General features: G+C 41.5%; 1 protein-coding gene across 1 annotated transcript in view; it reads right to left on the bottom strand.

Annotated features, from left to right (window-relative positions):
- The window catches only part of grk3 (G protein-coupled receptor kinase 3), a 74,215-nt gene that overhangs the window by 32,115 nt on the left and 26,261 nt on the right, over positions 1-15,839 (bottom strand). The window contains exons 3-4 of the mRNA XM_085464671.1: positions 524-597; positions 284-385 (exon numbers count right to left, since the gene is read on the bottom strand). Of these exons, the coding sequence (XP_085320797.1) occupies positions 284-385; positions 524-597 (176 nt within the window). The remainder of the gene's footprint in view (positions 1-283; positions 386-523; positions 598-15,839) is intronic.

Genomic DNA, 15,839 nt, shown 5'->3' with positions numbered 1-15,839 from the left:
AATTATTAATATCGAGGATATGGGATTCAATGTTTGTTACTAAAAGCATCTGGTTTCCATTTATGATCCCAGGTTCCACTGACCAGTCTCTTTCTGATATTTTTCAACAATGTGGCTTTCCTGATCTCTTTGTGTCGTAAACCTCTCAGATTCCTCGGCTTTCACAGAAGAGAATATTAGGGAGCGGATCATTAGATGCCCATGAGGTGTGTGCATGTTTGTCTGTGTGTGCTTGAACCAGAGTCCTGTGGTCAAAATGTGGATGTTAAGGCCGCATGCTCACGTGTGAACAGGACAGGAGCTCCTTCATGATGTACACATCGTAAATCTGCCGGCTGCGGCTCAACCGCTCCTCCTCAGAGTCCAGCTTCTCATAGTCCTTAATCTGAAACAGAAAACACACACACAGCTTAGCGACACCACAGAATGCGGAAGGCTCAATCTGAATTAGCAGGATTACAGGCCCCAAGCTGGTCATCCAGCCCTTTTGTGCACTCTAATTCGCAGGGCATGGGACACTTACTTCTTCGTAGAACTTGAGCTGAGGCACAGCCTCATCTATTTCATTCATACAGAAGTCCTTGAAGAGCAGGAAGCCTGTGAGACACAAAGCAAAAATACAGTGAGTATACATCTCAGTGCAACAGCAATATTTATCAGTCTGCTGGTCAACAATGATTTTAGCCTCTCCAGTGGAGTCCAAACATTAAACATAAGACAGAACATAAACTTAGGACGAGCAGATCTCCTTCGACTTCTCCTAAAGTCAAAGTTATAACAGGCCTCGACTAACTTTCTTTTTTTGATGTATGTGGATGTAACAGTTTTAACAGTCTATGAAACATCACCCTCTTATAGCTCATTAACATAGTAATGGTATTACCAAAAGTCCCGACCAGTGTTAGCTTTAGGATTACAGCTGATCCACATGTGACACTGTGTCATTGGGCATTTAGTTAGGTAGGTAATGCACTGATGTAGTTACTGACTTACCATAAAGCGCTATACAAATACAGGCCATTTACCATTTTACCATGTGTCTATCAATCTGTACGATATGCTCATCAGTGTACCTCACATGCCTCTAATCATAATGACTTTAATTCCTCCAAGTTGTTAAGCATATCAAAGAAATGTGAAATAAGCAGAATATATGACAGTGGAATGTACAAGCACAGAGGCAATAAGGAAATTATTTGGTATAAAACTAGACAATAAAACATACAAAAGCAAACTTGAGGCACAAATGTGACTGTTCTGTAAATACATGATAGTATTATAGCCAACATGAGGTGACACACACACACACACACACACACACACACACACACACACACACACACACACACACACACACACAGAGCGTAAACACTTGGCAGAACACAGAGCTGAAACCCAAGCAGCTGTATTTACTGTATGAGCCTTAAGAAAGACTGAAGCTGTCTTATTCTTAAGAAAGGCCACGAAAGCAACTAATTCCACTCACCACTTTACAACTGTACCAACACACATACACACACAGTTCATAATTACAGAAAATGGCCCTGGAGATTAGCTGGCTAAAAGTACAGCGCCGCTCTCAAACACACCAACAATGGACAGACATCTCACACTGTTATCGAATAAAGACTCGAAACATCATCAGAGAGAAGGTGGGTGGGGGGATTTAAAAAAAACAAAAAACAAAACACACTTCCATGTGGCTTGCAGGGTTGAGAGGCACTGTTGCCATGGTAATAGCCTCTGTGGCCATCAGCAATGTGTGAAGAATGGTGTAGAGCGACAGAGACGAGACTGTCAGTGGACTGTGGCACTTCCAGGAGGCCTGGTGAGGCAGTTACGGCCCTCCTCTGCCGTCCTTAGAATGTCAGCGACATTTTCCCATCAAACACACATTGAAGCAGTACATTAGGGATGGAGACAAATGAAGGCACGAGACTGGCAGGTATAACAAGCTACTGTCCACAGAAACCGGTACGCATGCAATGCTGACACTCAAGACTTTGCATCTTGGCTTTACCGATTAGTATCACGTATGAGCAAAAATAGATGGCTAAACAAATATAAGCCGTTCATTCTCACCCTCCCACATGTCCTGTAAGACACAGATGTGTCTTAAATTCACTTATTTCCCTGCTATATTTTCATAACAATGTGCCATAAATCCAGCCCAGACTCACTCACTGTCAGCTCCACTCAGGCCAAATGATGGAAAAGTTGCTTCTGATCAACAACATCTATCAACAGGAGTCTGAAATTCTAATAAATGGACCATTGCCCATATTCAAAATGATCAACCACCATCTCAAAATGAGCTGTGTGTCTGAAGAAATGCTGGTTTATACTGGATTTGTACTTCTACCACAAGTCTCACCCAGCCAACCACATACACACATTCATACATTATTTTATCATACAATCTTGCGCACACACGCACACTCTGAAAGATACATCAGGGGCAACTCAGCATTCAGGATCTCTCTCAAGGACAGTTCAACATATGGACATATGGCAACCTTCTGATTGGTAGACAAGCCGCGGTACCACCTCAGGCCTTGTGTGAGGAGCATGTGTCGCGTATAAAACAGAATCAACCAGTGAGCACAGTTCTAAAGATTAGGGTTTGATATCGATCCACCTCTGGTCACTACTCATTCATCCCTGTGTGTGTGATCAAGACACCACATATTTTCAAAAGCGCTCCAACGTTTTCGGAGACGTCTGTTACCCACCAGCTTGATAGCTAACCGGGGCTCAAGGCTCACTAGAGCCATTGAGAACACCAGACTCCCGGCAAATCGTATTCAAACCCACCACCGTCTTTCGCTACTCAGGTTAAACATGATATATGAGTGACTTAGATAACTTAAAATTATACTGTTTGGTTTTTTTTTTAGTATTTTATTTGTTCCTGAGTAAATCGGTTTGGCTGAGATTAAAGTTATAGTTTTTACACAGCTGAATAAACGTCAAGCAGGCAACTGATTATCAGAAGTGTGAGATGCTCGAGAATTTACTCCGGTGTCCTGTTATATTTTAGATAGCAAGGAGTTTATTAAACTTCACCGAAACAATCTGCAAATTTCATTAAAATTTCATAAACTATCATCTTGTCTTTATTTTTAGTTAGCACAGACCTTAAACACTTAAAGATGTAAGCTAATGATAGTTATATAAGAACAGATGCTGCTGGTGCAATAAGCTGTAGTTTTACGTCCAATGGATGCATGATCTGATTAGTCGACTAATCGCATAAATAATCGGTGACAAGTCGACTATCAAAATAATCGTTTGTGGCAGCCCTAAATCAGAGTACAATATATCGTACAACATGCCTTTGAATCAGGCTTGTATTAACAGGCCTGCTTCTTCTTTGGTTCAGACAAAAAGGGGGAAAAAAGCGCTCTACACTTTACTTACACAAATCAGAAACTGGACATCACAAAATTCCCTTTAAAGCTTTTAAAAAGCAGCTATTGTTTCAGTTCACTGTCCTCACTGATTCAGTTTAGGGCACTTGTTTTTGGCCTCACGTCTACTATCATATATTGTCACTTCTTCCCTTCCGTTTTATCTTCCCCTACAGACATGATGCATCATTTCCAGTCTGACGAATAAACGTCCTCATATGCATCCACACATGCTGTATATTTACACAGCCTAATGGACAGGGCATTCCCTCCTACCCTCACAATCAACCTCCTCCCAAACACAAAAACAGGTTTTCAAAAGCAAGGACCAAACATGCAGGAGAGGTATTAGGGGAGGGGAGGGGGGGGGGGGGGGGGTGTCAGGCCTTACATCACCAAGACTCAAGGATTAAACTTAATCGCTGAACACTTCAACACTGCCCAGCTAATTCAACAAATGGCCTCTCCCACCCTCTCTCTCTCTCTCTCTCTCACTCACACACACACACACTTACTTCAGGCGCCAGCTCCTTTGAGCTTTGTCTCATTAGCGAGATCACCTGAACTGTCTAAAAATATCAAGCTGGCATGTTCTGACTGCCTCAGTCTTCCATCATCACACACACACACTGACCACGCTGTGTATAGCTGCAGTGTTCCAACTCTGTACACGTACAGCTGTAGGTAACACAGGGATCCTGCCCCACCTTGCAGTTTAGATTTACGATACATGCAGACTTTTTAAAAATTGTACTCAGAAACAAATGTGGCACCAAACATCCATTAGTTAGGAGTTATGGATGCCAGCTGTCTGCCTGTTGTATTTGCTTGTTAGCATCCACAACAAGCTAATCTGACATGACGGGACCAGTCCCACTCGCTAAAACGAGCTGTGGCATTGTGGGTAATTTGTGAATCTGTTGACATTTAGTTCACAAATGCTTCACTTTGCCTGCCTGCCCAACTGGCGAGGTGACAAAAACAGCCCATCCTCCCTTTATGGCTGAGGGGTAAGAATAATAAAATTATTGAAGGGTCATTTGAGTGAGAGGTGACTTGCATGTGCTCCATTATACATACGCTGACCTTTACTGGTGGGAGTGAGCGGCACCAGTCGGCGGTGCATTTGAGTGTGCATATACTGCATGATGTGACAGACATTCATTGGAGTACAGCTTCAAGATTAGCAAACAATGTTAAGTATTCTGCTAACCCTGCCCACACAGACTGAACACCCTCACCATAACCTGCTAAAATGCTAATCCCACAGTGCTGGCAATTTGTTTTGATTGGTGATGTCACACAGCTGATTTCAGAGACGGCACAGCCACAGCATGAGGAATGAATCCAGCATTAAATGGCTACAGCAGTACATTGGAGGGGCTCGTTTTCCAATGCACTATTGATCATTTGAACCCCAGGCTGCTGTTCTCAGTGTTATTTACAGCACAGTCACTGTGTATGCTGAGGATCCTGAGGGTAACCTGGGCTTCTACATATGCATAGGCAGTTATGTGCAAACAGTTTAGTTGTCACGGATGTTACTACTGCTTTCCTTTAAAGAAATTAAGCATACATGAAGTTCACTTCACCTGTTTGACATGAAAGTAACCTGTGTATAATATATCACTGCATCCACTCAGGATAGTATCACAGACAATTTTGTTAGGGGTCATGTACAGTGGGGTGAAAGAAGTCTTTGCCGCCTTCCTGATTTCCTGGTTTTTGTATGTTTGTCACTATTAATAAAGTGTACACCCCCTAAACCTAATAAATGGTTGGGCCACTCTTAGCAGCAACAACTGCAATAAAGAGTTTGTGATACCTGGCAATGAGTTTCCATAGCGCTGTGGAGCAATTCTGACCCACTCATCATCCATGCAGAATTCTTGTAATTCACACTCACACTGGGGGGGTTTTCGAGCATGAACCACCTTTTTAAGGTCATGCACCTCAATTGGATTCAGGTCAGTACTCTGGGAAGACTACTTTAAAGTCCTCATTTTGTTTTTCTTGCTGGTGTGTTTTGGATTATTGTCCTGCCGCAGAATCCAAGTGTGCTTCAGCTTGAGGTCACTAACAGATGGCTGGACATTCTCCTTCATGATGTTTTGGTAGACAGCAGAATTCATAGCTCCATGTACCACAGCAAATCTTCCAGGTCCTGCCCAACTTTTGCACAAGTGAGTCATATGCAAGCTTTTTTCAAATGCCATGTCCAAATTATGCAGAACACAGTTGCATTTCTGCTCAAAGTCTGTGTAGGTCTTCTCGTCTGCATGCCTGAAATGAATTCGAACTCAATAAAGGCAATAAATGCAATGCTGTTAATAAAACTGCATCAACTGTTATCACTGATTATTCTTGACTGTGCCAGCTTATACAAACCGATTATATATAGACGCATACATCCAGCACAAACCCGGTGTGAAACAGCAGATACCACTTACACTGCTAAATACCATCTCATCTGCTGATATCAGTCAACAAAGCCAGTGTCAGCTAATCCCATGATTTATCAGCATATCTGTATTCTCTTTGAGATGGTGTGGCGTGAGGACAAGTGAAAACACCAGACTTTCAGGTTCTTTGAAAGGAAAGTTGATTTTAAAAGCCAGCGTTAAAGAACAAAAGTGTGGTCTGTAACAATAGTCCTAAGTAACAATACCACCAAACTTCAGTACTGCTTCTTTTGCAAGACTCGTACTACTCCCTCACCTAATTTTCAGTAACTATGAACCTTCAAAACCACTGAACACACAGAACATCAAATTATGTATAAGCAAAACTAGTATGGTTCCTGCATCAAATCCATCCCCTGATTCTGCCTTCTGTTAGCTGAAAAGATAGAAGAATTGCATATGGCGGTTACCAAAGCTGAGAACTGGGGAGCAGAACTTGACAAATTATACTCAAACATCGATCAGATCCAATTAAACCTCGATGAGCTCAAGTTTAAAGTTGCCCTTTTTTGCCCTTTGTATATTTGATTTAGAGCTGCGACACACAGCAGCCAGACATGAAATAAGAACATCAGTATTTATCATTTAGTCGGTTTGATTTCACCCAAAGATAATAATAAAAATAATAATGGATTGCATTTATATAGCGCTTTGAGGGGCCCTCAAAGCGCTTTACAATTCCACTATTCATTCACTCTCACATTCACACACTGGTGGAGGCAGCTACAGTTGTAGCCACAGCTGCCCTGGGGCAGACTGACAGAAGCGAGGCTGCCATATCACGCCATCTGCCCCTCTGGCCATCACCAGTAGGCGGTACGTGAAGTGTCTTGCCCAAGGACACAACGACTGAGACTGTCCGAGCCAGGGCTCGAACCGGCAACCTTCCGGTTACAAGACGAACTGCCAACTCTTTGAGCCACGATCGCCCAGCAAAGGTGGAAGGAATGCAGAGATGAAATTAGTAAATGTGTTTACCCAAGACTACAGGGTTCCTTTATACTTTTACTAACATCTTTTCATTATCAGCACTTCATGAGGACACATTCTGTGAAACATCTGTGCATGCATGAATAAGAAGGATAAAAGTCAAAGTTTACCACAGCATATAGTCCAAGGTTTTTTCTTGCATAAAGACATTTTTGGTACTCCCAAAGCTAGCTAGCTAGATAAATATATATATAGCCATGTTAATGTCTGTGTGACGTTGGTGAACGTGGAAAGTAAGGATGGGAAATAATTTGTGAAAAGGAAACTAGTTGTAGTTGTGACCCTATACAATCTAAGCAGTCTTTGCAAACTCATAGTCTGGATGTCCACAACCTCTGACTTACAGCACATACTCTCCAGATGTAACAAGGTACCAGACTTATGTGTCACACACATCTTTGTGTCTCAGCCAGTCGTGCACATTGCACCGCTGGCACAGTTGCTGGGTTGAAGACATGAGTGTCGGTTTTTACCGTCACTTTACTGATGTTCCAGCACAGAAGCTCAGAGACATACAGATATACAGAGGGAGATGATGAAACAGTATTGAAAACTTGAGCGTTTGTGAAGGGAAAAAAACAAGAGAAAACACAAGACAAAGTCTCTGACTTCTTCTCCTCCTTATCAGAGTTTAGGTGGTGATATTGTCTGAGTGGCGACACCTATCATTTAGCAGAATACTCCAGTGACTTCTTGCTCCTTAACGATGGGTATAAATACAAGTGACTGTGACAAGAGGTTGAGGTGCAGAGCGAAGTGGGTATACTGGGGCCTTTGAAGCCTTGAGACAGGTATGAGCTCTCACTGTAGCTTCTGACTTCATTACCATGCCAGTGTGTGCATAACATACTGTAGCAGGTTTAGCATATATATCCAGGAGCCATTGCAAAGTTAAATATCATGGAACATTTGGCACCTGCTGAGCGAATCCTAGCAGCAGATGTCAACATATGAACACCATGACGCAACAACTTAGCCTTAGAGTTTGGATAAACATTCTCACATGTGTAAATCATAATTTGTGCAGTGTCCACAAGTTATGATTTACACATGTGCTTTCCAACCCAACAATCTAACTGGAGACACACACAAAAAAAGCTGAAACCTGTGTAGTGTGCAAAGGACAAACAGGAAGGTATTAACTTGCCCATGCAGCATTAAAGGCCTCAGTTTAGCAACATCAGACTGAATGAATTCCTATCAATTTAGCAGAACAAGATTTAGCTCATATCGTCATCAATACTTAGTGAGCACACTGCTCAGATTACAGCTTATTAGAAAAAGATGCAAGTGTGCTAAACTATTAAACTCGTGTGTATGGTCTGGAGCTCAGCTCCGCACTGTCTTAGGCTTTTATTCTCCAACTAAGTAACAGAGCAAGTTCAAATAGTCCACAATAAAACCTACCACCAAATAGGAACAAGTGATACAGCCTCAAAACAACATTTTAAGAATATCTGTGATAACAATTCTGATGATAGAGAATCGATGTGTGCAGCTTGCAGGCAGTAGGAATTATGAGAGCTACTGTCACTGGTACTTGCTAAATCAAACTGTGAATTTATCGAAACAAGGTACCAGCTACAGCAGGATTATAGTGCAATAGTAATTCAGTTTTATTTATTTAGCACCAAAGCACAACCACAGTTGCCTCAAGGTGTGTTATATTGTAAGGTAAACATCCAAAAATAATACAGAGAAACAGATAAAACCTTAATGATCAGATGACTCCCTATGAGCAAGTGCTTTGGGGAAAGTGGGATGAAAAAACTGCCTTTTAACAGGAAGAAACCTACAGCAGAACCAGGTTCAGGAATGGCTGGCCATCTGCTGCGTCTGGTTGGGGGTGAGGGGGAGGAACACAGGACAAAGACACAGAGATCAATAACTGATTATTAAATGCAGAGTGGTGTATAAACAGTGAGTAAAAAAAGTGAGTGAAGAAGAAGAGAAACAAACAAGCAAAAAAGAAAAAAAACAGTGCATCATGGGAAGCCCCTAGATGAGCTCTCTGGCTGCTGTCCTGGGAAGCCCAGGTGGCAGGCGGTGTGGGCAACCTGGCATCTCCATTAGGACTGCCCATTAATGAAGGTGGGACAGGTGTTCTGTGTCACTGGCCCTCTGACGCCCTCCCCCAGTTCAGGAGAGACGTACCGTGTACCAGTAAGGTGCCAAGGGGGTACACGCCAGGCTCTGGTGGATTCAGGCTGTACGCAGATCCTGATCCACCAAACCCTGGTTTGCCTGGGGGCACTGCTGTAGGCAGAGTGGGTGGAGGGGAAGTGTGTGCATGGGGAAATATGCCTTAGTGTTACCGGAAATTAGATATTGGGGAATTGGCAGGGATTGACCCGGGTTCAGTAGGTTAATGGGGCAGTGTGTTGGAGTGCGATCGTGGCCGGTAGGGGCATGTGGGGCACTAGCCCCGCGAGAGAAAAGACAGGGGGGCCTTCTCAAGAGGCCCCACCGGCTCCAGTAACCCACTCCACAGATGATTTTCCACTGGAGCAGTCTTGGGACGACACCCAATGCTCAGCCTTCGACCAGGTAATAAGCATTAATAGTTGGGTGGTGCACCCTGAAACGGGGCTGACATTCCCGCACTTCGTATTAATTAGGGACAGGTTATATTGAGTGAGTTGCAATGCTCGAAAACAGGAGGCGCACACTCGGTTGTTGATGCCTAAAAGCCGCCAGAAAATTATTTTCCAGGCAGCTCATTACAACCCAATGGTCGGTCACATGGGGTATGACAAAACACTGGATCGGGTCATGGTCCGATTTTATTGCCGATGTACCGCGGTAGCGGTGGTGCATGTCTTGTCCAGAGTGCCAACTAGTTAACCAGCTGGTTATTCCAAAAGTGCCTGTGCGCCCGTTGCTGTTGATGGAGGTCCTGTTCAAATGCATTGACAATGGGAAGGATGGATAAGCAAACCAAACTTATGGCATGCACAGAACCCTGTGGAATTCAAGATAATCCTCTATGCAATAGTGGAGATTTTTCAGTAATTAGCTAAGACAGCTGGGTCGAGTGATGGCTTTTTAAGTAATGGTTTATCTGCTGCCAGCATGAAGGCGTGTGGTATATATCCCATTAACAGAGATAGGTTGATTTAAGATTGAAACATTAATCAATGGTAGGATTTCTTTGAGCAGTCTTTTAGGATTTGGGTCTAAAAGACACATTGATGGTTTGGAGGAAGTAATTACTGAACTCAAAGATCAACTGGAGAAAAAAAAAGTATAAATAAGTATCAATGGCACTGAAAGTTGCTGTATATAATGTTATGTCTGTGAGATTGTTATGAATAGTATTTTCTCCAATTTTATTTGTAAAGAAATTCATAAAGTCATTATTAGTTACGGTTGGCTCAACAGAGCTCAGACTTTTTGTTAGCCTCGCTACAGCGCTAAAGAGAAACTTAGGGTTCTTATTTTCTTCAATTAGTGATGAATAGTAAGATGTTCTAGCTTTATGGTCGGCTTTTAATAGAGGAATTTATTTTTCCAGTCTAAATGGAGATCTTCTAAATTAGATGTCATTTCCACTCCAGCTTATAAGTTATTTGCTGTAAGGTGCGCATCTGAGCGTTATACCATGGAGTAAAGTATTCCCACCATGAATCACATGCAGGGAAGATGTAAAACTATTAATAAAACAATCAACCTCTGCAGGAGCAGAGTTCAGGTAGCTGCTCTCCTGTGTTGGCACATGACATTGAAGAAGATGACAGTGGATGAATTATATTCTTAAACTTAGTTACAGCACTTCCAGACAGACAAGTACTGTGATGAAATGTATTCCCCACTGCTGTGTAATCATTATTTTAAACTTAAATGTTAGTAGGAAATGAGCAAACATGAGGGTTTTCAGGGAATACTATTAAATGTTCAATTTCTATGACATATGTCAGAGCAAGATCTCGTGTGATTACTCTAGATCTTGCTCTGAAGTAGTGGGTGCGTTCTTTTAAATTTTAAAATTAACCAATTGAGTATAATAACATATAATACATTAAATGCCGTGTTGAGGCCATTATTTTCAGCATCTACATGGATGTTAAAAATCACAATAAATATTTTACCTGAGCTTATCAGGTCCCATCATCTCTTAATGACCTTACAGTGGAATATCACCCCATTAGAGCACTTTGCTCTCACACTGCAGGCTTAGTTGTTGTTCCGAGAGTATTTAAAAAGAGTGGAAGGAAGAGCCTTCAGTTTTCAGGCACCTCTTCTATGGAACCAGCATGCAGTTTGGATTCAAGAGACAGACACTACAATACTACAATATTTAGAAAATGGATGGCTAAAAGCACATCTTGTTTAATCTCTACAGTTCTTACAACCATGTTTCAAAAGCCAATGGAAAAATACTGCCTCATTACAATATAAAAAAAAAAAAAAAAAAAACAAAACAAAAAAAAAAAACCCCCAACCTAAAAACCTGAAAGAAAAAGACCAAAAACAAAACAACAATCTTAAAAAAAAAACAAAACACAACAACACAACCACCCCCCCCCCACCACACACACACACACACACACACACACACACACACAAGCTAGAGAAATTATGTAGTGTAACTAGTGTAACTTTGAGGGCCCCTCAAAGCGCTATATAAATGCAATCCATTATTATTATCATTATTATTTATTGCCTCTACTGAGGAGGTCATAGAGTGTTCATATTTGTCTGAAAACACGCATTATGGACAGATTTGGAGTTAATTGGGAACCAGAAATATTCTTTACTACTGAATTGGAAATGGTTTGAAATATAGATACTGTGTGCCATGTGTTTGCAAACACATATCAAACTGAAGTAAGAACAATAGGCAAATACATTGCTGATGTTCTCAAGAGACTAATCCAGCTGCAGATATAGAGCGCTGGTGGAGGTCGACTGTAAGACTGCTCGTGGTTAATTCCATGTTGCAGGCCATGCTAGAGGCTTACAGCTGTGTACAGCTGTGTTAGCTCTACCTACACACGCTTACAGAAAGGACGAAAAATGGTTTTATTGCTGATTTTTTTTCTTTACTAAAAAAACAAAAACATCTTATGTATAAAGTTGCTATGCAACTGAAGTTTATTACCATCATAATTAAGGGTATGTTTAAAATGATCAGTACATGATCATGAGTAGTAAATTTGTACTATAAAGACGTGACATTAATACTTATCCTGATTTTTGCTGTGGTACATTAACTAACTGCCTGTCATCAGATTCCTCAGATATGAAGATAGTGTGACTGGACTGGAGGCGAGGACAGTGTGTTGACACGCGCGCACACAGACACACACACACTCCTATCGTGGACAAATGCTGCATTCTGGGAAACAGAAACAGGAATAAATGTTGTTCTGCCCATTGGAGCTCTTCTTTCACATCTTCCTCTCCATTTCCCCACTCTCCAATTCTCATCACCTATTTTATTCCCCCTTTAATCAATTTCATTTCTCCCAGTCGACAAGAAAAAGCAGCAGTTCTGGTGCCGTTGCTGTGGCAACTGTAGTTGCTAGGCAACCCACAACTCTCCATCATCCATTCCAGAAGTCTGACAGATGGAGAAAAAGAATGCCAAGGCAAAAGTGAGAGAAATAAAAGGAGAAGGAAGGACTTTAGGAAAGAATGAAGACAAGGAAAGGGCTCAAAAATGAAGATGGAGCAGGAGCTGAAAGATGGAGGGTCGCTGTAATGTACTTCACAAAAAACACAGCAATTCCAATAAGCCATTCAGATGTCCACTCTTCATTTGAACACCCTCTTAGCCTCCAAGTACAAAAGTCCATACGTTCATTTTTTACTTCAGGTTATTTATTAACACACTGTGTTAGCGTCAGGTTTTAAATCAATGTCCTCTAAAGCTTTAAATGGTTTTACACGCATACAGGTCAGCCAGGTTGAAACAGAGATACCACTAACAGTCATGCTTTAATAGTGGAAATCACAGAGTGCTATTCCCTTGATGGCAACAGTTCTAAGTGGTGCAGCATTATGACACAAGCTAGTGTTAGCTTTGCTGCTTGTGGAATGGCACATGTAGTAGCTGCTTTGTTGGCTCCAGTTTCAACTTTACATGAGGCTGATCAAAGCACAAGGGCAGCAATTCAACACAAAAGGCAACTGTATGGCATTTGTCCTGACCAGTGGCTGTTTGTTTGCTAAATTTGTGCTTAGCCTTTTCCAAGCTATACCCACCACCCAAACACTCAAACAGTACACTGTTCTGATTAGGCTTGATTCCTGTGGCCATCTTTGTTTATATATAAATGTGGTCTCAATTTGATTTGAGATCACATTCACAGCCAGGTACTGCTGGCTAGTACCTGCACTGTTCTCAACTCTTTACTACCCCTAAAGTATTCCCAAGTAGACAGAAACTCTCCCAGGGCTTCTTTTTAGTAGGACTGCCCAAAACACCTCAAAGTCTAGTAAGCAGTCCTTTTCATGGTGAGAAGCAGCAGATCTGCTGCCTACAAAAATACGGCACCAGCTGACATAAAAGGAGGAATGGACTGGTACTTTTATAGCGCTTTTCTACTCTGAGCACTCAAAGCGCTTTACACAACTTGCCTCATTCACCCATTCATACAAGCACTTTTTTCTATGCTCTTTCCATGCAAGTGCTTTCCATTTTAACATTTACATGCATTCATACACTGGTGAATGCATTGGAGAACACCTTGAGGTTAGTATCTTGCCCAAGGATATTTAACATCCAGAATGGAGAAGACTGTTATAGAATAGTATTTGACCAATATATGACCTTCTCTACAGCCGCAAATGGAGGTCAACATTATTTTGTCCCACTTTGACAGGAGTTGAAGCTGCGTGCTTCAACCTTTCTTTACTAAAAAAAAAAAAACAAAAAAAACAAAAACAGGAGAGTGCTCTGAGGAAGGAGGGAAGACCTAGGACCCCAATAGTAGGGCTGGGTAACCAGCTTCCAGTTTGCATTCGGGAGACAGGCACTATCTCTACTTTTAAGATGAGGCTTAAAATGTTCCTTTTTGCTAAAGGTATCTTAGCTAGGGCTCCCTTGAACAAGAGGTTTTTAATCTCAATGGGATCAATAAAAGGAGATCGTATGATTTGGGTTTTTTTCTCTGTATGTATTATTGTCAGGTCTACCTTACAATATAAAGCGCCTTGAGGTGACTGTTGTTGCGATCTGGCACTGTATAAATAAAAGTGAATTGAAACTAAAATAGTTTTGAAATGGGAAATCTGTTTTTTTTAAACCCACCCCTACCCGATAGGTCTAATGTTGTTATCAGACCTGTGCCATATCATATCATTCGTATGTGTTTACATTTACAGTGGAACCAGCCCAAATGTGTCTGAGAACAAGAGCCACATGCCTGCTTCTGATGGATAGTAGCTAATAAGGAGATACTTCAACAATTTCTAGCAGAGCTCAGAACTTTGCAAAAACTAAAAGACATCTGTTCCTGCTAAAGGTGGTTTACATTGCGTCACCACTATAGGGAAACGCACACCATGGAGTACAGTCGGGCTATACTGAGGATGAGGTATGAGCAGCTGGTAATGTGCGACCCAAAAGGAAACAAGTGACTCCCCCAGCGTTACTGCAGCTCTGGCTAACTGTGCTCCATTTGGCACTAAGCAGAAACGTGGATGCAAGTGAGTGATGCGGGTACTAGGGCTGGTCCATATCATACTGTTCACAGTAATACCGGTATAATGTTAGGCAATAATTAGAAAATGAAATATCACGATAGAATATGGGTTAAACTTGCATGTCCAGTGCCTTTGTTTTCATACGCACATGGTGGAAAAAGCATGGCGGTGACGGAGAATGAGAAGGGCAAAAGCGGATTGTTGAATGAAACAGATGAACCCGAATTGGTTTGTAAAAATGGTGCAAATTTAGTGGTGTGGAACTGGTTTGGCTTTCGTCCATCAGATACACACCAAAGCACAATTTATGGTGGAGCATGCAAGCACCGTGGTACACGGTGCTCAAAAATCTGTCAAAAAATGTTTTAGTACGACTTTGGTAAGTTACGAAGCTTACCAAAGTCGCTTGATGGATTGTCTGAGCATTACGGCTATCGTAAGCAGGAGCCTCGCAGAGTGATACGTACTGTGCTTCAACATAATATTACCATATTGTGTGTGTATAACCTTTTTTTAAAGTTTTGTTTATATTATACATGGTTATGCTGAGGATATGTCAGTCAATTTCCACTGGAAATGCCTTTTGGTTAAACTGTCAGCAAGTTAAAAAAAAAAAAAAAAAAAAAAAAAAACACCTGCTTGTTTAAGTGAAAATACATTGATGGGGGTTTTTTTTTGCACTAATAAAAAGTTGTAAAGTATTTTGTCTCACGTCAATTATATCATCAGTTATATCATTATGGCAAATTTTCAAATATATCGTGATAAATATTTTTGACCATATTGCCCTACCCTAGCGGCTACACTGAGGAAAAGCTGCAGTTACTTTAGAAAACTAAAGTGTTAAGCAGTTTGTTTGTTTTTTCCATACCAAAAAGCCACTGTCACAGGCATCATCAGATGAAACTTTCCTTAGTCAGAACATAAGCTCCTACTTGGTTCCTACTCGCATTAACTCGCCTTGGTTTGCTACGGTTTTCAGGGTTCTCCATTAGGTCATAGAACCTGGTCCTGGTACCAGGTACTAAAATAGTACCTACTTGGCCGGGGTTCCAAGCAATCCAAGCAGGTACTAAAATGTGACATTGACAGACTGCATGCCACCGATTGACTGGAACGACTCGTTCACGAAAATCAAATCCACCATTTTTGAAACCCGGTGTTCTGGGAATCCATCCTACCTCACAAACCATCCCTACCCATTATTTCTGCACATGTGCACAACACGAAACCCAAATTTATCCATTGTGAATATTTCGTATGGTTATGGTTAGGGCTGTGGTTAGGGCTAGGGGTAGGATTACTCAGAAGTAACCGTCCGATAGGA

This window comes from Copadichromis virginalis, linkage group LG7 (assembly GCF_057382275.1).
Source record: "Copadichromis virginalis isolate Kocher_CV1m ecotype Utaka linkage group LG7, C_Virginalis_male_GT1.1, whole genome shotgun sequence".
NCBI lineage: Eukaryota > Metazoa > Chordata > Actinopteri > Cichliformes > Cichlidae > Copadichromis > Copadichromis virginalis.
Note: the sequence above shows the minus strand (reverse complement) of the source record. Positions and strands in the feature narration are given on the sequence as shown.